Source organism: Chinchilla lanigera, unplaced genomic scaffold, assembly GCF_000276665.1.
Source record: "Chinchilla lanigera isolate Chin_1 unplaced genomic scaffold, ChiLan1.0 scaffold00101, whole genome shotgun sequence".
In the NCBI taxonomy this organism is placed as follows: Eukaryota; Metazoa; Chordata; class Mammalia; order Rodentia; family Chinchillidae; genus Chinchilla; species Chinchilla lanigera.
The window spans coordinates 1,756,894-1,777,896 of NW_004955502.1; the positions used below are offsets into that span (position 1 = coordinate 1,756,894).

The 21,003-nt window shown below is 38.5% G+C and overlaps 2 protein-coding genes across 2 annotated transcripts in view; both read left to right on the forward strand.

Annotated features, from left to right (window-relative positions):
• Nucleotides 1–21,003, forward strand: part of Khdrbs2 (KH domain containing, RNA binding, signal transduction associated 2) — a 457,500-nt gene that overhangs the window by 270,095 nt on the left and 166,402 nt on the right. Inside the window, exons 5-6 of the mRNA XM_005406879.2 lie at nt 4,543–4,670; nt 9,793–9,991. Coding sequence (XP_005406936.2) covers nt 4,543–4,670; nt 9,793–9,991 — 327 coding nt within the window. The remainder of the gene's footprint in view (nt 1–4,542; nt 4,671–9,792; nt 9,992–21,003) is intronic.
• Nucleotides 19,476–20,446, forward strand: LOC102024819 (caspase-3-like). The gene has a single exon (XM_005406878.1). The coding sequence runs from the start codon at nt 19,476–19,478 to the stop codon at nt 20,271–20,273; it is 798 nt and encodes a 265-aa protein (XP_005406935.1). The 3' UTR covers nt 20,274–20,446.

The following is a 21,003-nucleotide window of genomic DNA, read 5'->3' on the forward strand; positions in this document are numbered from 1 at the left end:
ACTAGCAATTTAAGATACAAAGTCCACAACACTTTTATTTTGTAGTATTCAATCTCCTGGGATGGATAAGTTTTAGAAATTCTTTCTATAAACTTTATGCAAAGTCATGCCCTGAGCAGATTCTTAATCAATCTGAATTGACCCAATGGACTCCATTTCGCTCATGATATTTCTGGTCCCAAGTGTTGGCTCTGAGATGTTTTCTAAAAGCCTGAGCCACTCTGCTAAAAACCACCCACTGCAGCACTAGTTGTTTTCTGGCCTAGTTCTCTTTGTCTACCCATCCCAACTCAGTTACAAGTCAGATGCTGGCACAGGGTGCACACTTCCTTGTTTATTACTCTGGTTAAAGGGCCCTGCCCTCACTGTAGGGACTGAGGACACCTTTGTCATGATGCAGAAGCATTGCAGACTGTATTTTATCTCCCCCAATGCTGTCCGGCTGTCTTGGCATTGGCAAAGCTGAGTCGTTCATTACCGGTGCCTCTAATCACAGTTTTAAATATGTGGCACCAGTGGCCCTGGAGTCTCAGCAGAAGGGAATTGGCAGGAAAACAGTCTCTCACTGTGCCCCCAGGTAGCCTGTCTACACCTGTCATTACCTGGCATCCAAATGCCTGTAAAATAATCTTTCCAATTTGTATTTGGGCCAAATGCCAGCACAACAGATGGACAGGAGTGTGCAAAACCAAGATTATGCATATACATTCAGTGTACAGACGGTGAGCATAACTCTTTGCTAGGAACATCCAAACATCTGTGTACTTTGAGCTTTGTGTGTACTGTTTACATCGTCTCCTGTCACAGTGGGTGGGCTTTGCCAGAGAGGCATGAAGGAAGACTCGTGAATTTCATGGAAATTCTCATAGTGTAAATTTACTTCACCCTGGGTAAAAGGAGCATACAGAGAACATTATGAATAACTTTGTTGTTGTGTCACATAATCTCAAAAGTTTATTTTAGTAGCACAATAGCAAAAAATCTTTGGAGATTACAGAAAAAATAAAATTAAGATTTGGGACACTTTCTACCAGGGTGCTCTGGTATTTGGCACTCCTGTCTCTGATACCTAACACAGACATGCAGACAGTAGATTGTTGCAAAGCTGCTCTAAGTCCAACTCAAGACACGCTTTGTGTCTGTCCACCTCCATTAGTCTTTAATATTTTTTGTTAAGTAAAGTGTTGGAAAATAGTTGGGCAACTTACACTTTTTTTCTTAGAAGTATTGATTATTTATTTTGATAATCAGTGTAATAATGCTCAGCGTATCTAACAACCACCTTTAGTAGAAGAATGCAATTAGAGCAACTTAATCAGTTCAAGGTGTGCTGCGTGGAATATGACCCACCAGCATTAGCATGGGGAGTTTACCAAAGCCCTCAGCTTTTTGATCATGGGAAATTGATTTTGTCACTACTCCCTCTGTTAATTGAGCACCTTTAAAAAGCAGATGCCAAAATGCGTATAGAGGAAAATGTTCTTGAGACAAGCCTGAGGGAGCAAAAGAAGACCAGAGAGCCTCCCACTACAGTATCTGAACCGAACGCAAAGCGGGGGGACCCTCAGGACTACCTTGATGCGGTAAAGTTAAAAGCTGATTTAGCAGGTCCATAATGCAACCACGAAGCATCAAGTGGACCATGTTTCCATGAGTGGAGCTATTTTGGTATCCATGGAGCATTTATGGCAAACACTTTTGGTCATCAGCTAAGAGACATCCTTGGGTAGTGTGATCTTGGGAGCAATAAGATTTCAACTGAGTTTCTTGCTCAGTTGAACCTGCACTACAGATCTCCACTATTTTGAACACCATAGCTCAGAAGATAAACCACCTCTTAAAACAGAGTGTCTCCCACCAACCTCACAAGGAATCTGATTATTAACTAGTGGTTTTGCTTACATGAAAGAATAACAGCATTCCGTGTCTAATAATTGTGTGAGTAAGATGGCAGAAACTCTCCATGGTGACAGATTGCTGTCTAGGAGGTGAATTCCAGTTCAGTTGTGTTGGAAAGCATGAAACAAAGAGATTTAATGGACAATTCAAACTGTTATGATCCTACGCTATGGTATTCACATATATTAACTTACCACAAAGACTGCACCTGCTCCAACAAATACAGGTACTATATATGCCCCAGAATACTCCTACCATACAGGGCTGGGGACAGACTGGTCGTTTGTGCATCTGAAGTGTGTCTCCTGTTGCATACAGACTCCTTTGTGTTTCCTTCTGTGTTTGGGAGATGTTTCTCAAAACAAAGTACTACAATATATGAAGGCTTAGAGCATCCATTTATTACTGATTTCCCCTGCTTCTGGAGATTACTAGGTGATTTTTCTCTCCCGAGTATCTTGACTGGGACTAGATAGACTAGAATGTCCTCACTTCCAGGCATGGGACTCAGATGTAGAGGTGGGGAGGGCAAGGGTGACTAGAATCTCTCTCACATGGTCTCTTGGACCCAGGAAGCTAGCTTGGACTTCTTCTCCTGAAGATATAAGGGTTTCCAGTGATAAGAAAGGGCAGATACCTACACACATGTGCTCTTCCAGGCTGTGCTGTTGTCACTTTTTTCTTGTAATTATCTTGTACACCAAGGCAGATCTTATGACCAATCCCAGAGTTGTGTGGTGGGAGCTGTGTGGATACAGGGAGCCCTAACCAAACAGAACCATTGTATCACCCATCTGCTTAGTGTATGCTCTTTCTCTTCCTCCTCTCTTTTCTCCTCTTCTGCATTTTATTTTTCTTTTTCATCTGTTTTATGAATATATAATAAAGAGGACCACATCTCTATGCGAATACTTTCTGATTCAGGTATAAAATATTTGTACATTAAGCTACATTTTTATTTGTAATGAATGTATATGCAATTTGTTAAACTTTTTCTCAGCTTCAGCATTGTCAACAAAGTCAGTCTCTTTCTGTAATTCCTAAGGACTCTAAATGAGTATGTGTATTCCTCAGAGAGGAAGCTACAAATATTTCCTTTCTGGTCAGCAATATTATGTGGGATTTATGGGATTGATGTTTCTGTTGATGGCAGCTGGTCACTTCACTTGGTAGTAGCAATTCATTACTCTTCTGATCCTAATAAAATAATAGCCATGTTAATTCTTCAGTGTAGTTGAGGCTTGAATGTAAAAATTAGGAGGTAGAAATTGAATAATACATGACTTGATAGAACTCTAATTTTCTACTGTACAGCTCTTTTATCAGCTGTGTTGAGCCTATCATCACTATAATAGGTGCTGAGGAGAATAAACATGAAAGCAACATGTTAAAAAGAAGAAAATGAATGCTTTGCCGTGATGCTCCATTGTGCTTATAATCAAGGCCATTTCTGCAGCATGAGGTAAAGGTGCACATTAGAAGATCTTGCAGGCAGACCCGTCTCCACCAGTTTCCAGGCAAGAGTGTGTGTGCATAGTCTTCATTTTACTACTGTAACACACACATACAGTGTCTGTGGAACCAAATGTGCATTGCTCATTGTAGACAAAGTCAACACTCTTGACTTTTCATCCTACAGCATGGCCTCCAATATCAGTCGGTCGGCCCACCCCTACAACTATTTCTAGTCTCAATTCCTTGACCTCCCACCACCACGAGAAAGCCCACTAGACTGAGTTCAGTTAGAGGTGTGTTTAGAAAGGAATAATAGATCGGATTGGCCATTTAAAACAAATAGTAACTAAATTTTGTACTTTATACCAGGGACATCTGTGTGTGTGTGTGTGTGTGTGTGTGTGTGTGTGTGTGTGTGTGTTTCAAAGGACAAACAGATATGACTGGCACTTTTTCTTTAAAAAAACCTTCATCTGTAATGACTCAGATCCACTCTTTGGTATGTTAAAATGACTCACACAGTTCCATGTCGATGAAGTTTAAAGACAGCCTCTTTGATTTTGTTTGAATTACTGGTTGTTATTGAAAAATCTACCTTCTACTATGACTGTCCAGTTCCATAACCACAGTTCTAAAACAAATACAAAATCCTTGTTTTTATGAGTTGCATAATGGGTTGGTTGGTGGGATTCTACAGTTTCCCAGGTCTGTATTGGGCCATGGCATTTTCCTGTTTTGGTTTATGCATTAAAAGCTATTTGAAAATCATGAATTCATTCACCATCTACATATAATCATCCAAATGATGTTATTTGTTAATAATTCTCATGGCTGAGGTGCATTCCAACTTCTTATTTTATATTACTACCTTCTCTTTTTTGTGAACACCTTAAGCGATGACTCAGGAAATCTAATCTGATGTTCTGCAGGGTACTTTCTTGATGAAAGAAGCAATTTCAATCGCTGTATACATAGAAACATATATATTCTTTATATGTCTTTATATATCTTGTTTATATATACCTTCTTTGTATAAGCTTAGATTTTTGCATGAAAGATTTAAAAAAAACACAAAGGTTTATTTTCTTATTGTTTTGTGTTTTGTTTTGTTCTGTTCTTTTTTGAGCTCTAAGAACTTCATGTCCCTTTTAAACTCCTCAACTCTTCTGGTCATATTTTTTCTCCTAGGACTACAATGATGAAATTCGTCAGGAACAACTACGAGAATTATCTTACTTAAATGGCTCAGAGGACTCTGGTCGTGGCAGAGGGATCAGAGGCAGAGGGATCAGGATAGCTCCCACGGCTCCTTCAAGGTACATTGGTTCCCGTTTTAAACAAATTAGCAGCATGGGGCAGTGGCAGCCATCTGCTGTCCTGCTGTCTGTCAAGACCACCACTAGGAATCAGACATCAACCACAATCCCACCACCACAACTGAAACAGTAGCAGTGACTGTCATGCAGCAGTAAGGTGACGTATGTAAACTCAGCACATACTAGGAGTAGTCACCATTTATACGTGAGAAACTGAGGCATTGAAGGTGTATGCAATGTTACTTAAGCTCACCCAGGCAGTCTTGTTCCAGAATTCACAATTTGAGCTCTTAGCAACTACTCTTCAAAAGTAAGGATGCGAACCCGAGACCCTCTATAATCTTGTTTCATTTCCAGGATCAGAATAAATAGATGCACAAACATTTGCCTCTTTAACAGGATAACCTTGCACCCAGGGAAAACTTACATTTTATCTGTGCCTCACAAAGCCTTTGAATTGACTTAATCTTTGAAGGTAAAAAAGGAAGATAGACAGATATAAGTAATATATATGTCACCAACCCAGATCACTTCTTGCACTGCTGTTGGCAGAGGCATATGGAGTGCAGATACGTTTCATCCTTGGTGGTCAGAGAGAATCTGATTTGATTTTATAAAATAAAAATCACTTTGATTTTATTCACACTGGATCCTTTCTCTGTTAGAATTTGTTTTGTAGGATTCTAAATTTGTCAAGCTTTTAAAAGAAGGCATAGGTTTGCAAAAAGTTAGGACAAAAATAAACAACGTTCATAGCCTTCAGACAGACTGTGGATGCACTTGTTCTCTTCAGTCTATTACCATCAGCCTTTGCGTCTCTAAAGGACACAGATCTAGAGTAATATTTCATATATGGCATAGAAATTATCTCAAGATGCTAAGTTATTCTACAGATTTAATTTATATCTCAAATTATAGCCCAAATATTTTCAGCCACCACTGTCAAAATATCACTGATTTCAACAGTTAAATTATAAATACTTCAAAAAGTCCCACAGTTATCAGAAATGGGTTCAGAATAATTAATTTCCAAGTGAGATATCAAAGATGAAACTAACTTAGAAGTAAAGTGTGACAATTCTAAAAATTAGGTTAACTAAAGAGAAAACTTATGAAAATGTTCTAGAGCTTAATTTTTACATTTTTACTTCTGGAAATTTCTATACTTTTTGTATAGTATACTTCATGAGACCAGACCAGTTTTGTACAAATGTGTACGTTTCTAGATCTCCTGTGGGTGGACTGTGAATTGATGCCATTGCAAACCATCCTAAATGAGTTTAATCACATGAACTAACACATAGGAAGTGGCCACTTTTGTAGCTCAGAAATGCCAATTTTAGGAGCTGTCCATCATGTAGTTAAGGTGTCTCTTTAGGCTGCCTAAAGCAAACCCACATTTCTTCTATATTACTTGAAATTAGAATCATTTGAAAAGTATTCTGTTTATTTGTCTTGATATTGAAAATTATCATATGAATATATTTTGTTTCATAATTAATATTCCTTAATATAACACTATAATTATAATTTAGTGATCTATGTAAGATTTTAATTTTGGCTAAGCTTTTTTTTTTTTCTAAAATTTTAATTTGCTTAGTAATTTGTTACAGAACAATGCAGTATTTAGATATTTAAATATCATCTTAGATAAAAATTTGAAATCTTTTGTTTTTTAAAATCCCATATATTAGAAAACAGACAAAAAGAAAATTAATACTGAAAATAATGCCTCACTTTCAAGTCTGTATTGGCATTAACAATTACATTAGCATTAATGAAACTAAACAACATAGCTTTATTGTTTTCTAATTCAAACAACATAGTAAAAATGTATCTACAATTAGAAATGAATAAATACATAGCTTCATAAAAAGATAATCATATTGATCTGAAAGTTTTGGAAAATATGAGTTAATGCATGCTAATTTGTACATATTTATGAAATTGCTACTTTCTTAATTTATTCAGGCACATTTCATTCAAAATGATACCTAAAGTAGTTTCAAACTTCAATAATACTTTGAAAATATATTTAAAGGAATTTACATTCCAATGAACATATCTATGATAACTAATCTTCCATAATAATGCAAAGCAAAGAACAAAGCACTACTCTATAAATTATCATGATGCTTTATTTTACATAGTGAAGAATGAAACTACAAGACGTCTTTACACACATCATCACTGCAGATCTGAGGTGGAGAAAGCCAGGGACAGTGAAACATACGGGGCAGATTTTAAAAGCTTTTGTTTACTATAGTGAAAACAATAACATAGAGCTCATGAATGTTAAATGAAGAGAAATCATATTTGTTTCCAAAGCAAAGGGTCATGAGAATTCGAGTGACTGGGAGAGAGACAGAGGGATAAAGAAAAACTGGCTCAAGGCACAACAGCCAGTGGAAAGCAAGTCCGTGATCCAAGACTGACAGAAATGAACAGCCCTTAAGTGTAGAGATAGAGTCACAGTAGAGGTTAAAACTTACAGGAATTAATGTCAATTGGATGTTGGAAAAGAAGGGCAGCCCAAGACAAAAATGAGTCTCTGGTGTCTAGCCTGGCAAGCAACTGATATTATCAACTAAGATTAGGTGAAGGATCAAGTTAAATGAAGAATATAATTATCCCTATAATTGATCCAAGCTCTATGGATTGCTTTGCAACCTGGGGCAGGTGGCACATTCTCTTTGTGCTGTGTTTTATCATCATTTATAGTAGCTGAGAACTGCTACCTGACAGGCTTGTCAAGAAAGTTAAATTAAGTAGTGCATACAGGAAGATGGTTTCAGGTCAGCCAGTACTCTGGAACCAATGGAAGCTTTCTGATTCCAGAAACTCATTTAACTGACTGGTGGAATGGTCTAGAATTTGGAGTTTTTTAAAGATCCTCAGGTAACTCTCCTATACAGACAAGTTATAGAACTTTCTGATCCCATGAGCTTAAGGCAGGGCACAGCTTGTGGTTAGGGAGTAAACACCCATTGTTAGAATTAGAGACTGCAGGATTTATCCATGAGAGAAGGAAAGAAAATTGAGGACAGAAATTGGAAACACCCATACTCCAAAGGGATCCCATGAAGGGAAGTAGTGAAGGGAGGTGAGGAATGAGAAAGAGGGAGGAGGAGGCCTGTGGGAAGCATAAAAGTCCAAACAAACAGCTTCCAAATATGTCTACCTTTAATAAAGAAGCACTACGAGACCCTCAGAGGCACGAGCCCAGTGCGGGTGGAAGGAGGTAGTTGGAGACCCCAGTGATCCCAGTCTGCATGCAGTGTGAAAGCAAGAACCAGACTGAGTACAGTGGGTTCAGGGCTGAGCACAAGGCGAAGATTTAAGCACAGAAAATATTCTCAGAGGAAGTCAGAAAAATAAAGAAAGAAGTACTAAATCTATAGATTTAGCCCCAGACAATATTCTAAAATAGGTAGTGTGACTCTTGGACAGGAGGCAGCAACAGGGTGAATATTCCAGAGAAACGATGGCGTGTATAAGAGGTGATGAGCCAGACTCCGAAGGAAGGACTCCTGGGGCTGGGCTGGGTGTCAACTGGTGAAGGGATGAAATGAAAAATTGAATTTGATATGAGCGCCATGTAAATGTGTAGCAGAAAGAACTGTTACATGTTTAGAAATCTCGATTTTACTCATTATAAAAAATATACTTCACACCTAGGGAATTAAAACATTTACTAAATTATTCAGTTGTATAACTACATAGTTTAATTGACTTACATGTTACCAAACCTGGACACTTTTGAGAGAATTAAAATGCCTGACTGAGCAGGCAGCTAGGACAGAACTGCAAAACCTGGCTGCACATTCGTCTTGTTTTGAGGATAAAGAAAGGTGCTGGGAGGCCAGCGAAGGTAAAATTGGTATTTATATCCTTTCTGCAGATCTGCTTTGTGTTATGATGCTAATGTAGACTATTGTATTCTGAGCTGTTGTACCTGAAGCCAAAGCTGGATTTCTGGTTCTTTTGTATCCTTAGGTCTAGGAGACTGTTCCACATAAATTAGCTCACTATGTCCTCTGATAAGTTTTCTACTCCACAGCTCTGTAATCTATTTTAAAAATTTAAAAGCTTTACCAGCATTCTTACTCCTCACTTCTAAAAGTTCATTTTCTACAAGTAAGAAAGAGCCAGCTGGCTGCTATTCATAGCAGAAAGCATAACCTACATCCCATATGTGGGTGCAGCCAGCGTCGTTGTTGACATCCCAACGATCATCATTTTTCCCAAAGCTTTAGCGTTCCTGCTGAAAGCACTACTTTCTGGAGGCCAGCCTTTCAGACATCATAAAAAGTGAAATAACCATTCATTTGCCCAAAGATTTCAGACACTCAACCTTTCTATATATTCTCAGAATACCACAAAAGTCTGCAACAATTTGATCTCATGCTTTTAATGCAAGTTACTTTTGTGTCAAGAACTGCAATACAGAGTATTCATTCTGTTCCTTTTATTGTAGAATAGTAATATATTTCACTAGCACCATAGTAACCATATGAAAATACATTGTGTGTGTGATTGTATCAGCTCAGGGGATGGCATGCATGATGCTGAGTCAGTGGCAGTGGAATTCTGATTGCAAGTGGCCTCGGACATAGCTATGCTATTAAGCAGAATGATATCATGCTGAGAGTTACACATTTTATCAAAGTGCAAACCGATAGTTGTTTTGTAAATGACAACATAGCACATCACTATCAATAACCTGCTGCATGGAAGGACAGTCATGCGTAAACTCAGTTCCTAGAGAGTTCAGTGAGTTGTATGTCCAGAATGTGCTGATTTGGTTGGTCTTTGCAAATTGGAATAGAATCAAAGTGGTATATGTTTTCTGGCTTTTCTTTTACTTTGGCTTTGTGATTATACAATAGAAAACATCAATACTTTTCATGAGAATAAATCATAGTATTTATAGAATATATTTTAGTATGGAGATTAAACATTTTACATCTTAAATAATCTCTACTAAAAGCACACAGGCACAGACAGAGAGAAACATAAATTTGGCTTTCTTCCATTGTATAAAGGCTGTAAGATGGGAATTTTCATCTGTTATAGTTCTCTTGTTGCCTTTTCTCATCTTTATGCGACCTGTTTCCCCTAGGGGCCGCGGGGGTGCCATTCCTCCTCCCCCACCTCCGGGACGAGGTGTCCTCACCCCTCGAGGGACGACTGTGACCCGTGGAGCCTTGCCAGTGCCCCCCATCGCAAGAGGTGTCCCTACTCCTCGAGCTCGGGGGGCAGCAACAGTGCCAGGATACAGGGCACCCCCTCCTCCTGCCCGCGAGGCTTATGAAGAATATGTAAGTACCCTAGAGTAATTGGTTGCAAGCAAGAGGTAAATTGACTGGTTATGAAACTAAGCCTCAGAAACATTCATATGCCAGGAGTAGAGGAGGTAATGCTCGTTGCAGAAAACAAATGTCATTTGCAGCAGAATTTAAGCAGTGCATTTACACGAGAGCATTTTGAGGAAAGCTTTCACTGCAGGTGCCATTGTCATTATTTATGCCATGTAGATAGCTTGCTTGTTCGTGTCAACCTGTTCTGAGGTTTTCTTATACTTAGAAAGGTTTACATCAGAAATGATTATAAATATAATGAATTTTTTTATATATTCAGAGAATTCTCCTGAGACATGACAAAGATTAGCGTAAGTTTCAGAAATATATGACAAATACAAACTTTGGTAATGATGTAAGACCAGATGATTAGTCTATCATTTACATACCATGATTATTTCTTTCATTATTTGAAAGATACAGGATAAGCGTACAGAATAGAAATGTCTAGAATAAGTAGAAGAAACGTAGTATCTCTAAGTATCCCCCTTTCCTATCCAGGGACATATTAGTTCATATTATATAGCCAAACACCCTTCGACTCTTCCTTTAGGTGGTCAGTATTCTGCTAGGGATGGACAGTGTATTCTAGCCCTTGTGTCCATTGCTTCTACCAGACTTTGAAACTTGAAAAAGATCATGTAATCTTAGGAAGTCTACTATAGTGTTAAATCAAGTTGATGTAAGCCATATCATCATCCTATCAGAGACTTATTCTGCTTTTATCCACTCCAGTTTCCCATTTCCTGGTCTGAGTGTTGTTTCAATCAACCACTGACAGCACTTTCTCCCTAAATGTGTTCTGTGAATAATTATTCCATAAATACAAGCTCCTCAAGGACAGGTACTGTCATGCTGGACATGCAAAACATAAATGTTTTATGGACTGGCTAATAACCAATCAAAACTTAATCTTAATAAAAAGTGAACATGGTTGATAGGTGCCACTAAGAGTATACTAATGCCTGGTGGATGTTAGTTTTTAGAGACCTTGTTATTGCTTGAACATGAACCATTTACTACAATCTGCAAGAGTGAAGAAAAATTAATCAGAGAGCTCCACTGCTACTGGAACACATGAAATGTGTCCATTTAGTATCTTTTGTGCATCAGGCATCAATATTAAAGCTGTAGACAATATTACAATTGCAAAATTAGAAGTAGAAAATTTATTCAGTTCTGTAAATAAGTGGGACTTGCTCTGATTCTATCGTCTCGTCTGAGACATAATATTTGTAAAATAAATATATGTTAAATGAATTAATTAAAGTTCCACAAAGGAAAGTGAGCTTATTTATAATTTTTGAGGAATCTTTTGAATCCATAGACTTTATGGGAATTACCTCTTAAATACAGGCTTAAAGAGAAAGTGAGCTTATTTATAATTTTAAATTATAATTAAAATTTTAAATTTAAATTTTTCACTTAAAGTAAGCTTATTTATAATTTTTGAGGAATCTTTTGAATCCATAGACTTTATGGGAATTTCCTCCAAATACAGGCTTAAAGAGAACATATGTATAACAATTAAAAATGAGTGAAAAATTTTTTGGGTAACAGAAATCAACATTGTTATTACTCAAATAATTTATATGGCATATATGGAAATTTGAAAGACAGTGGAATTGACAATACAGAATTGTAGTCTTTCATGTACAATTCAATTTATAGTGAACAAATTACTGGAATACAACATAAATAAGAGTAAAGCACAAAAGCACAAAGATGTTACATCAGCATGGGCAAAAGGGTTATATTCTTAAAGAAGAAGTCTAGCAAAGGGGATTTTTTTTTTAGAAAAAGAAAATGTTACAATTAGTTCTGATCTTTTTCAATTTCCCATTTTAAAGTACTTAGTCTTTCTTACTCAGTGACTCATTCATATGGAACCTCTGTCTTATTGTAGGCTCTGTTTTGAGGTCCTGGAGATACTTTGTAGATATCAGATCAAATATGAACTTTCATAGGCTTACATTTTGGAGGTGGGGGGAGACAGGAAGCAAACATATATAGATAAAGAAAGCTGCCGGTGGTGAGAGGCACTGTGAACTGAGATGCAGGAAGTGTGGTACCTCACGTTGAGCAGATAGGGAAACTGTGTGAGGTGGAGAGCTTTCGGTGCAATAAATGTCTAAATGAAGCAGAGTCCGGGCTAAAGAGCTGCCTCTGTAAACAGCATGCCTGGTAGAGAAAACAACAATTAGAAATTCCTAAAGTAGAAATGCTTCACATTTTGGTGGGGGTTAGCATGCAGGAGATCAAAGGTGGAAGAAAAGGAGTGCAGAGAGGTGGACAATGTGTTGATTACTTTTCTCTCACTGCTGGGACAAAATACCTAACACCCAAAGTTAAGGAAGCAAAGGTTTATTTTGCTCACAGTTTGTAGAGGCTTCAGTCTGTAATCAGCTGGCTCCAAGGCAGGGTGGCACAGCACAGAGGCAACACTTCAAGGTGGCAGAAAACAGCAAAAGCAACAAAAGTGAAAAGGGAGGAGAGCAAGCTTTTTTCCTCCCTTATATTGTATTCAGGCTACCTGCCCTCAGGTGGGTGTAGCACTCACACCATCTCTGTGCCCTCCTTGTGCACAGGCTCAGGGTGTTTACAAAGTGTGGACCTTGGCCCCCTGCTGAGTCACTTAGTTAAACTTCTAAACTTCCCAAATTGACGCAATGGACAACATCCTAGAGTGGCAAGAGCATTCCCTGTACACCCCAGGATGTAGAATTGTGGGGTTGCTTAGTTGAGTTCTAAACTCCTCAAGTTGCACAATGTATTAACCATTACAATCCACCCCTTGTCAACCAGACACATTTTTTATATCAGTTTCCAGGTACAAAGACACATTTACCCATATCATTTTACAACTTAAACATTATAACCTAGGTTTAACAATCATTAACCGCCAGTATTAAGTCTATCAACATTATATTACATTAGAACCATAACATTTCCTTCTTGGCCCTACAAAGGTTTATTTACAACGCTTTATGCAAAAGACATTCAGTCCATCTGCAAGAGTTGCCAAAGTCTTAAGAGTTTCAACATTGCTGAAAAGTCCATCTCCTCCAAGATGTAAGGCAAACTCCACTTACAAGCCCCTGTACAAATGAAAAGTTAAACACTTCCAACACTCAACAGCACAAAATTAACATTTTCATTCCAAAAGTTGCAAACAGGGGCATACAAAGGATTAGAACCAAAGCAATTCCAAAATCCAGCAGGGCTAACACTTAGTCCTGTAGTTCCATGTCCAGTATGTGCAGCAATCTGTGGCAAATTGTGAGCTCCAAGGGGCCTGAGTGACTTGGTCCTTATGACACTTCTGGTGGATACAGCTCCCACAGCTTCTCTTTTAGGCCTACTTTTCTCCCTCCTTGTAAGTGTCCTTAGATGATCCATGTTCCTGGCTTCTCCATACTTCTGGGGTCTCCACTGCACCTTTACCTTCACCCTAGCAGCTTCACACACTGCCCTCTCAGGGACACACTGCCTGCCCTCCCAGGCCTTCTACAATTGGTCTAGAAGCCTTTTTAACCCAACCACTCTTGCATTATGCATACAACTAAAACCAGAATCATGTAAACGATACCAAGGTCTGCTACCAGCTGGAGCAGTAGCCAGGCTTTCTTTTCTCTTGGCTGTAGGGATTGAGTGCTTGTATCACTGGGCACTCTGAATCCAATTCTGAGGAACAAATTCTCTAGGGCACCACCATTCTGGAACATGGTACTGCTTGGATTTCTGGTCAGGGCAAAATCTTTCACTTTTGCAGTTTTGAAGCTGCAGAGGGTGGAGACTTGCTGCTTCCTGTGGTGCCATAAAGCCATCTTCTCTATTCTCTTGTTCCTTCTCAGCAATCAGATTTCCTCAGCTGTATCTTTGCAGTCCACAGCTATATTGGAGCTTCCTTTCTGGCCAAACTCACAATGTTTTAAATCATCCTGTTGGGCTCTTTGCTCTTGATTTGCAACATAAATCTGGCTAAAAGCCCCCAAGAATAGCCATGCCGCAGCCTCAACATTCGACTGCCTTGAAATTTCTTCTGCCAGATTATTCCATCACCCATAGTCTCAGGCAAAGTCTGTTGACACAAGAAAAACGCAAACAAACTTTCTGCCACACTATAACATACATCACCCAGATCCAACAGCCAGTGCAGTCCTTCCCAGCAGAAACCTCCCAAGCCTGGTCTTTACCAGTTTTCTGGTCTTTTGAACTCTGACCACAATGTTCCATACAGAATAGACTAAGGCATTTCAGCTCTACACTTTCAGGCGACACCTCTGAACATTTCTAATCTCTTCCCACAAGCCATTCCCAAAGGCTTTTGAATGACATGGTCAGGTATAGTCACAGCAATGACCCCACTGTTGGAACCAAATTCTGTAGAGGTTACTTTTCTCTCATTGCTGGGACAAAACACCTGACACCCAAAGTTTTTATTTAGCTTACAGTTTGTGAAGGTTTCAGTCTGTAAACAGCTAGCTCCAAGGCATGGAAGCATGGCACAAGGGCAGCAGTTCAAGGCCTCAAAAGACAGCAAAAGCAACAAGAACAAAAATGTGAGGAGCAAGCCTCTTTTCCTCCCTTACGTGGTATGTAGGCTACCCACGTACAATATAAGGGAACACTCACACCATCTCTGTGCCCTCCCCTTGCACAGGCTCAGGGTGTTTACAAAGTGAGGACCTTGGCCCCCTGCTGAATCACTTAGCTAAACTTCTAATCTCAAATTGACACAATGAACAACATCCTAGTGCAGTAAGGGCACGTCCTCTACACCCCAAGATGTAGAACTGCTGAATTACTTAGTTAAGCTTCTAAACTTCTCAAGTTGACACAATGTATCAACCATTACAGTCAGTAAATTCCAAAGGTGGGTGGGCCAAATTGCATTGCTTAGTGCAGGATTTTGAACAGAAAAATGACATGGTCATGTTCATACTTTGGAAGTTTTCCTTTGTCTGCATCATGGAGAACAGACTATGAAGTTGGAGGTGAGTGCACAGTGGAACAGAGATATTGTAACTAATTGCAGTGACCCCACTGGCCAAGTAATAGCACAACATGGCCAAGAAGTGACCAGATTCTAAGTGCCCTGCAGGAACAATCTGTCAGGATTTGGTGATGGGTTATGTTATGGTTTGTGTCTAGATGTTTCCCCAAGGCCTCATGCAGTCACAGGTGTGGTTTTTCAGAGGTATCTGGATCTCGGACGTGTGGTGCTGGAATCAAGGGTGTATGATTACTAAGTCAGTCCATTGATTGGCTTTTCATGGTGCTAGTTAGAACAGTGTGAGTGCTACATTGCCCTAGGGCGGGTATCCTGCATAAAATGTAAGGCACAGAAAGAGGGCTAATATGCTCTCGCCTGCCTTCATGCCTTGGACTATTTAATCATCTCTAACTACAGGGAGGAAGTATTTGGACATTAGGTCCAACACCTAGCACTCTGCGATCAGCTATTTTTTTTTTTTGGTTTTTCTCCGGTACCGGGAACCGAACTCACGACCTTGCGCTTGCGAGGCAGGCGCTTTTGCCGCTGAGCTAAATCCCCAGCCCCGATCAGCTATTAATGACAAGGAGAGGGAGGGAATTCACACAATATAAAAGTAGTTATTAATGCCCAACTCCAAGGATAATAAGGGAAGACACTACTTTCTAGAAAGGAGAAAATAGTATGAAGTTGGCACATATCCCCAACTCTCTCTAAAATAACACATAGTTAGGAACAAAAAAAGTGTATATATATTTTGCAGAACTCATATTTTATTAAGACCTGTCACCTATCATATTTTAATTATTCTTTTCTAAAATGCAATTCAAAGAGTGCATACAAAGTTTAACACTCTGGCAGCAACCTTTAAAATGTTCACTACCAAATTCAGACTACACTCAAAAGCTCCTACTTTCTCCTGTAATTTTAGACTATTGATTCCTCTGTATGGGGTAAGAGAAACAAAAGTTAAAGTGTCTCAATAACGAAATAATAGCACCATGCTGTGTTGGTGAAAATCTCAAAGGAGTTTTTAACTCTCAGATAAAATTTCTCAGAAAAGGTTCCCTTTATTATAAATCACACCGTGAGTCAATTCACTCATCAGACTTCGTTCTCGCCTGCTGAGTCCCTGCATTAAGTTTCTGACCACACAGAATGTACATAAGTAATCAAGTCTACTCCTTGCAGCTGGCCTGACAAGAAACAGCACACAGTAATTGACATTGCTGTTTTAAAACTATTGTTAGTGTTGGTTGAGTCTGAAAAAAAGATGTGAATTTAGTTTGTTGTTACATATTCTAACTGCACTTTAAATATTTTAAAGCTTCCTTTCACTGACCTTCTGCTAAGAAGAATACATTTACATGCTGTAGATCCATCATCATGATTGAAGTAGATTGAAAGTATTGGAAAGTAGACTTCAGCAAAAACTCCCACAGAACAAAATATTAAGTTTATCAGATCTACCAGTGTATAATACATTAAAAGAGAATATAGTAAAACTTTTGAATACCTGCCAGGTTCCAGTCACTGCCTAATAATTCAGTTAATCCCATGAGGATACTATCAACTCCTTACTGACTGTACTGTTTTAATAGATTGGAAAACTGAACTTGGAGTTGAGTGCATACCCATCTTTCTGTCTCCACAGCCTCTGTGTCTTGGTATCTTGGGCTCATTGTGCTTTGCTCAGGAAAGGACCATAATCTCCTACATAGTATCATGTGTATACAGGTCACTTTTACTTCCTACTTACCTACAGACAAGTCATCAGTGTTGGAGTCTTTCTGTTAATATTTAGAACATCTTCCAGCCCCTTTATGAAAACCTGCAACCCCAGAGAATTCAGTACCTGCAGTAACTACTTGCTAGAGGTATGGTTATCGGCTGTAGTTAGGACAGTGTTTTAGAAGCCCGCCACCTAGTGGAAGATAGAGTTAGTCCAGTAAGGGTACACAATTTGCTACAAAGAGCTTGACTCCTTTGTTAGAAGTCATTTTTGCTCTTATCTTCTCCCATTCATAACACTTCATACATAAATAGGAGAAAGGGAGAAAGTCTTTCTTAAACTTCCTTGCAATTCTAAATTAAGGGCTTGGTGATTGCAGTTGGATGGAACCACTTACAGTATTTTTGGAAATATACATAGATACACTAGCATGAACATTCTATGTAAATATTAAATGAATTGCAATCAACATAGCATATATTGGTTCACAAAGAGACTGTGTGTGCTTCAGTGCAGGGAGTTATCACCAATGGTTTAGAAAACCTCTAAGAGAATAAAGAGAACAAGCACAGAAGACTGGATAATTGGCATAACTTCAAGAAGGAAAAAAAAAGAGAAAGTGTATCGTGCAGAGGGATTTGATGTGAGGCAAAGACAAGGAAAGGGGTCTTTGAAAGCCAGTCTTAAATGTCTAGGAAAATAATTCAGTGAAACAGAAAAGCCATTTAAGGGAACAGTGGAAATAATGCAGGAGAAGAAAATAATATGGGGTTACAAATGATCTCAAAAGCTGGTAACTTCGATTTTTATAACAAAAACACACCTGAAGGTTTCTGAGCAAAACACAAGCTGAGGTTTGGGGAAATGACATAATTCTCAATGGTTTAGGGTGTGTTGGAGAAGCGAATGGAGAATTGGAAAAGGATGGAAGACATTAACAGTAGTGAGACTCCTGAGAGGTGGGCATCGCTAGGAGGACAGTCATGGCACAGATGTCGCAAGGCCAAAAGCAAAGTGATGGACGACAGCAGTACGGCTGCATGATGAGTGCATGCAGGACAAGGACGCACATTGGGGCTCACTCAGAGTGTGTTAATAGTGCCAGGCATGGGGAGGGGAGGCATGAGTGTGGCTACTTGTGAGACCATACCAAGTAGAGTTGGTGGTGATATTCATTTAGTTCCGGTTGATGTCATTTTTGTGGCTTAAGTATCACTATTGTTCTGTTATAGAAATAAACCCAGGAATACGCAGAGCCCCTCCCTGCCACCATGACACAGGTATTCCCTGACAGAGGGTGATGTGATTGGTAACCGTGGCACTGATTCAGCCAGGATGTGGTCACGGGAAGAGAAATGATGTTTGCATTGTATGGGTGGAAACTGTTCTATGGAAAGTGTAGTCACCTAGCTCAGCTCAGAAAGAGGCTGGTGAACAGTTTCCCAAGTCTGGCAAGAATGGTAGCAGCCTATAGCATAACCAGTGACAAGTTGTGAATTAGAAATTTCCAAAACTATCAGCTACAACAAATATTTTGTCTATGAATGAAGCTAGAGAAAACCCCCCTGAATTTTCTTTCTTCTCTATAGGAAATATTTTTAAACCATTGACAAATTTGAAAGTGGTCAAAAATTTTGTTTCCAAAAAGTAGGGTAAAAGCATAGATGTCTTTTAACTAACAAAGCACAAATATATTTTCTTATGGATTTAATGATACTTGTTGCATTTCATCTTTTAAAAATTTACAAGTGGTTATGATTACTTTTCTCATTCAAATAATTATATGCATTTATGGCAACTTTCTATTCATAATTTTATAGTCTTTCTTTAAGAGAAAATCCAAAATTCTATAATTTTCAGGACTCACAGTACCTTGACCTGCCTCTATCAAGAAAAATAAAGGAAAGATTTATAAGAAAATATGTCTTAGGATAGGTTGGGTCAGGGAGAAAATTAAACAATTTTGGATTCCCCCTTTAAGAAAAAAGGATTGAAACCAAAATCACCTTAGTTACACAAAACAGTTTCTACTTTGTAAAGATACTGGTCCCATTTTATTTTTAAATTACCTCTAGAGGTTAATACCCAGACACGAAAGAGGTGTATGAAAGCACAATAAAGCAAGAAGAGTTATAATTAAAATTCAGTTCAATGCTACATGAGAAATTTTGGCCCGGTATAATCAATCATGTTAACCTAATTTATAAAATGCATTCTGACAAATTTTTGAGAAGTTTCTCTTTTCATCAGTGTAACCAAAGCCCATCGGCATTCTTGCCCACACTGTCATCTGACACGGACTCTGAGCCATCCTTCCAGTAACAGCGAGGGAACTAGAAATTCCCTGCTAGATCAGTAGTCCTTAGCAGTTCCATAAGTGAGATCAAGCTGCCAACCGTCTGGCCCATGGGTATGGAACATTTTTGACAAGAGAAGGAAATGGGTATTAAAGAATAATTAAAATCAATTCTTGCACTATTTGCATGGAAGGAAGGGTTGGGTCTGATCCGTGAGGCATTTGAGGGAAGACACATGTCATCACATTTTCTGTGTAAGAGCCGAGAGCCTTTACCTAATGAGGGGAGATTTTTACTGCTTTCTGACTGGCTCATTTTATTCCATTAAATATCCTTGGAAAACCATGCTGGCGCCCTGCAGAGCGGGTGGTGGGCTCTGCAGATACGAGGCTGAGGGAGCATGTGTTAAGAAAAGTAGCCATGGAGGACACTGAAAACTCCGTGGATGCAAAATCCATTAAAACTTTAGAAACACAGATCATACATGGAATCAAATCAGTGGACTCCAGAATATTCTTGGACAATAGATACAAAATGGATTATCCTGAAATGGGTCTATGTACAGTAATTAATAATAAGAACTTCCATGAAAGCACTGGAATGGCAGCTCGATCTGGTACAGATGTAGATGCAGCAAACATCAGGGAAACATTTATGAACTTGAAAGATGAAGTGAGAAATAAAAATGATCTTACATGTGAAGAAATTATGGAATTGATGTGTAATGTTTCTAAAGAAGATCATAGCAAAAGGAGCAGCTTTATTTGTGTCATTCTAAGCCATGGTGAAGAAGGAAGATTAACAGAGCTCTTTGTAGGGTATCTTTGTAGAAGGCTAGCTGGAAAACCCAAACTTTTCATTATTCAGGCTTGTTGGGGCACAGAACTAGACTGTGGTATTGAGACAGATGGTAGTTTTGATGATGACGTGGCATGCCAGAAAATACCAGTGGAGACCGACTTTTTGTATGCATATTCCACAGCACCAGGGTACTATTCCTGGAGAAATTCAAGGGATGGGTCCTGGTTCATTCAGTCACTTTGTGCTATGCTGAAATTGTATGCACACAAGCTTGAATTTATGCACATTCTTACTCATGTTAACTGGAAGGTAACAACAGAATTTGAGTCCTTTTCCTATGATGCTACTTTTCATGCAAAGAAACAAATTCCATGTATTTTGTTCATGCTCACAAAAGAACTGTATTTTTATCACTAAAAAGTGGTTGACTTTTTTTAAGTTTTTATGTCAAGTGAGAAAACTATAAATGGTACTGTATTTCCTTCTCTAATTGAATACTTAAGAACCGTACCATTTCCTAGCAAAAGAACCACAATGAAGCTACCTACCTCAAGCTCGAATCAGGTAGCTGAAATTGAATTTAATTAGGAATAAATAAATATGGATACTGGTATAATAATTATGAAAAGAAAGTATTGTAATTTTACATCTTTCATAATTAGAAACAGTTTGTGATGTATGAATTTTCAAATAATTATGAAGAAGTTAAACATTGCAGTAGTGAATTTTAAGGACATACTCCTACACACTTAGTTTTTGCCAGACTATGAAAATGATGATGTGTACTAATGTATTTTAGACCTTAAAGGTCCAGGGTCATGGTCAAAGGTTTGAACATTTATTTTAGATCTTATGTATGAGGGGCTGGGGATTTAGCTCAGTGGCACAGCACCTGCCTGGCAAGCGTAAGGTTGGGAGTTCAATTCCCGGTACCGGAAAAAAAAAAAAAAAAAAAAAGACATGTATGGAAAGAAAACCACATTTTTAAGTCACTTATTATAGCTTATGACTTTTATGATGCTTGTTCTGAGCATGTGTTTCTTGAAAAAAATTCATGTCTGCTATTGACAAGGAAAGAATATATTTAAGAGAAAATATGAGTCAATTGAGCTGATGCTTTTAAGGCTAACATGCAATGTTGATGAAC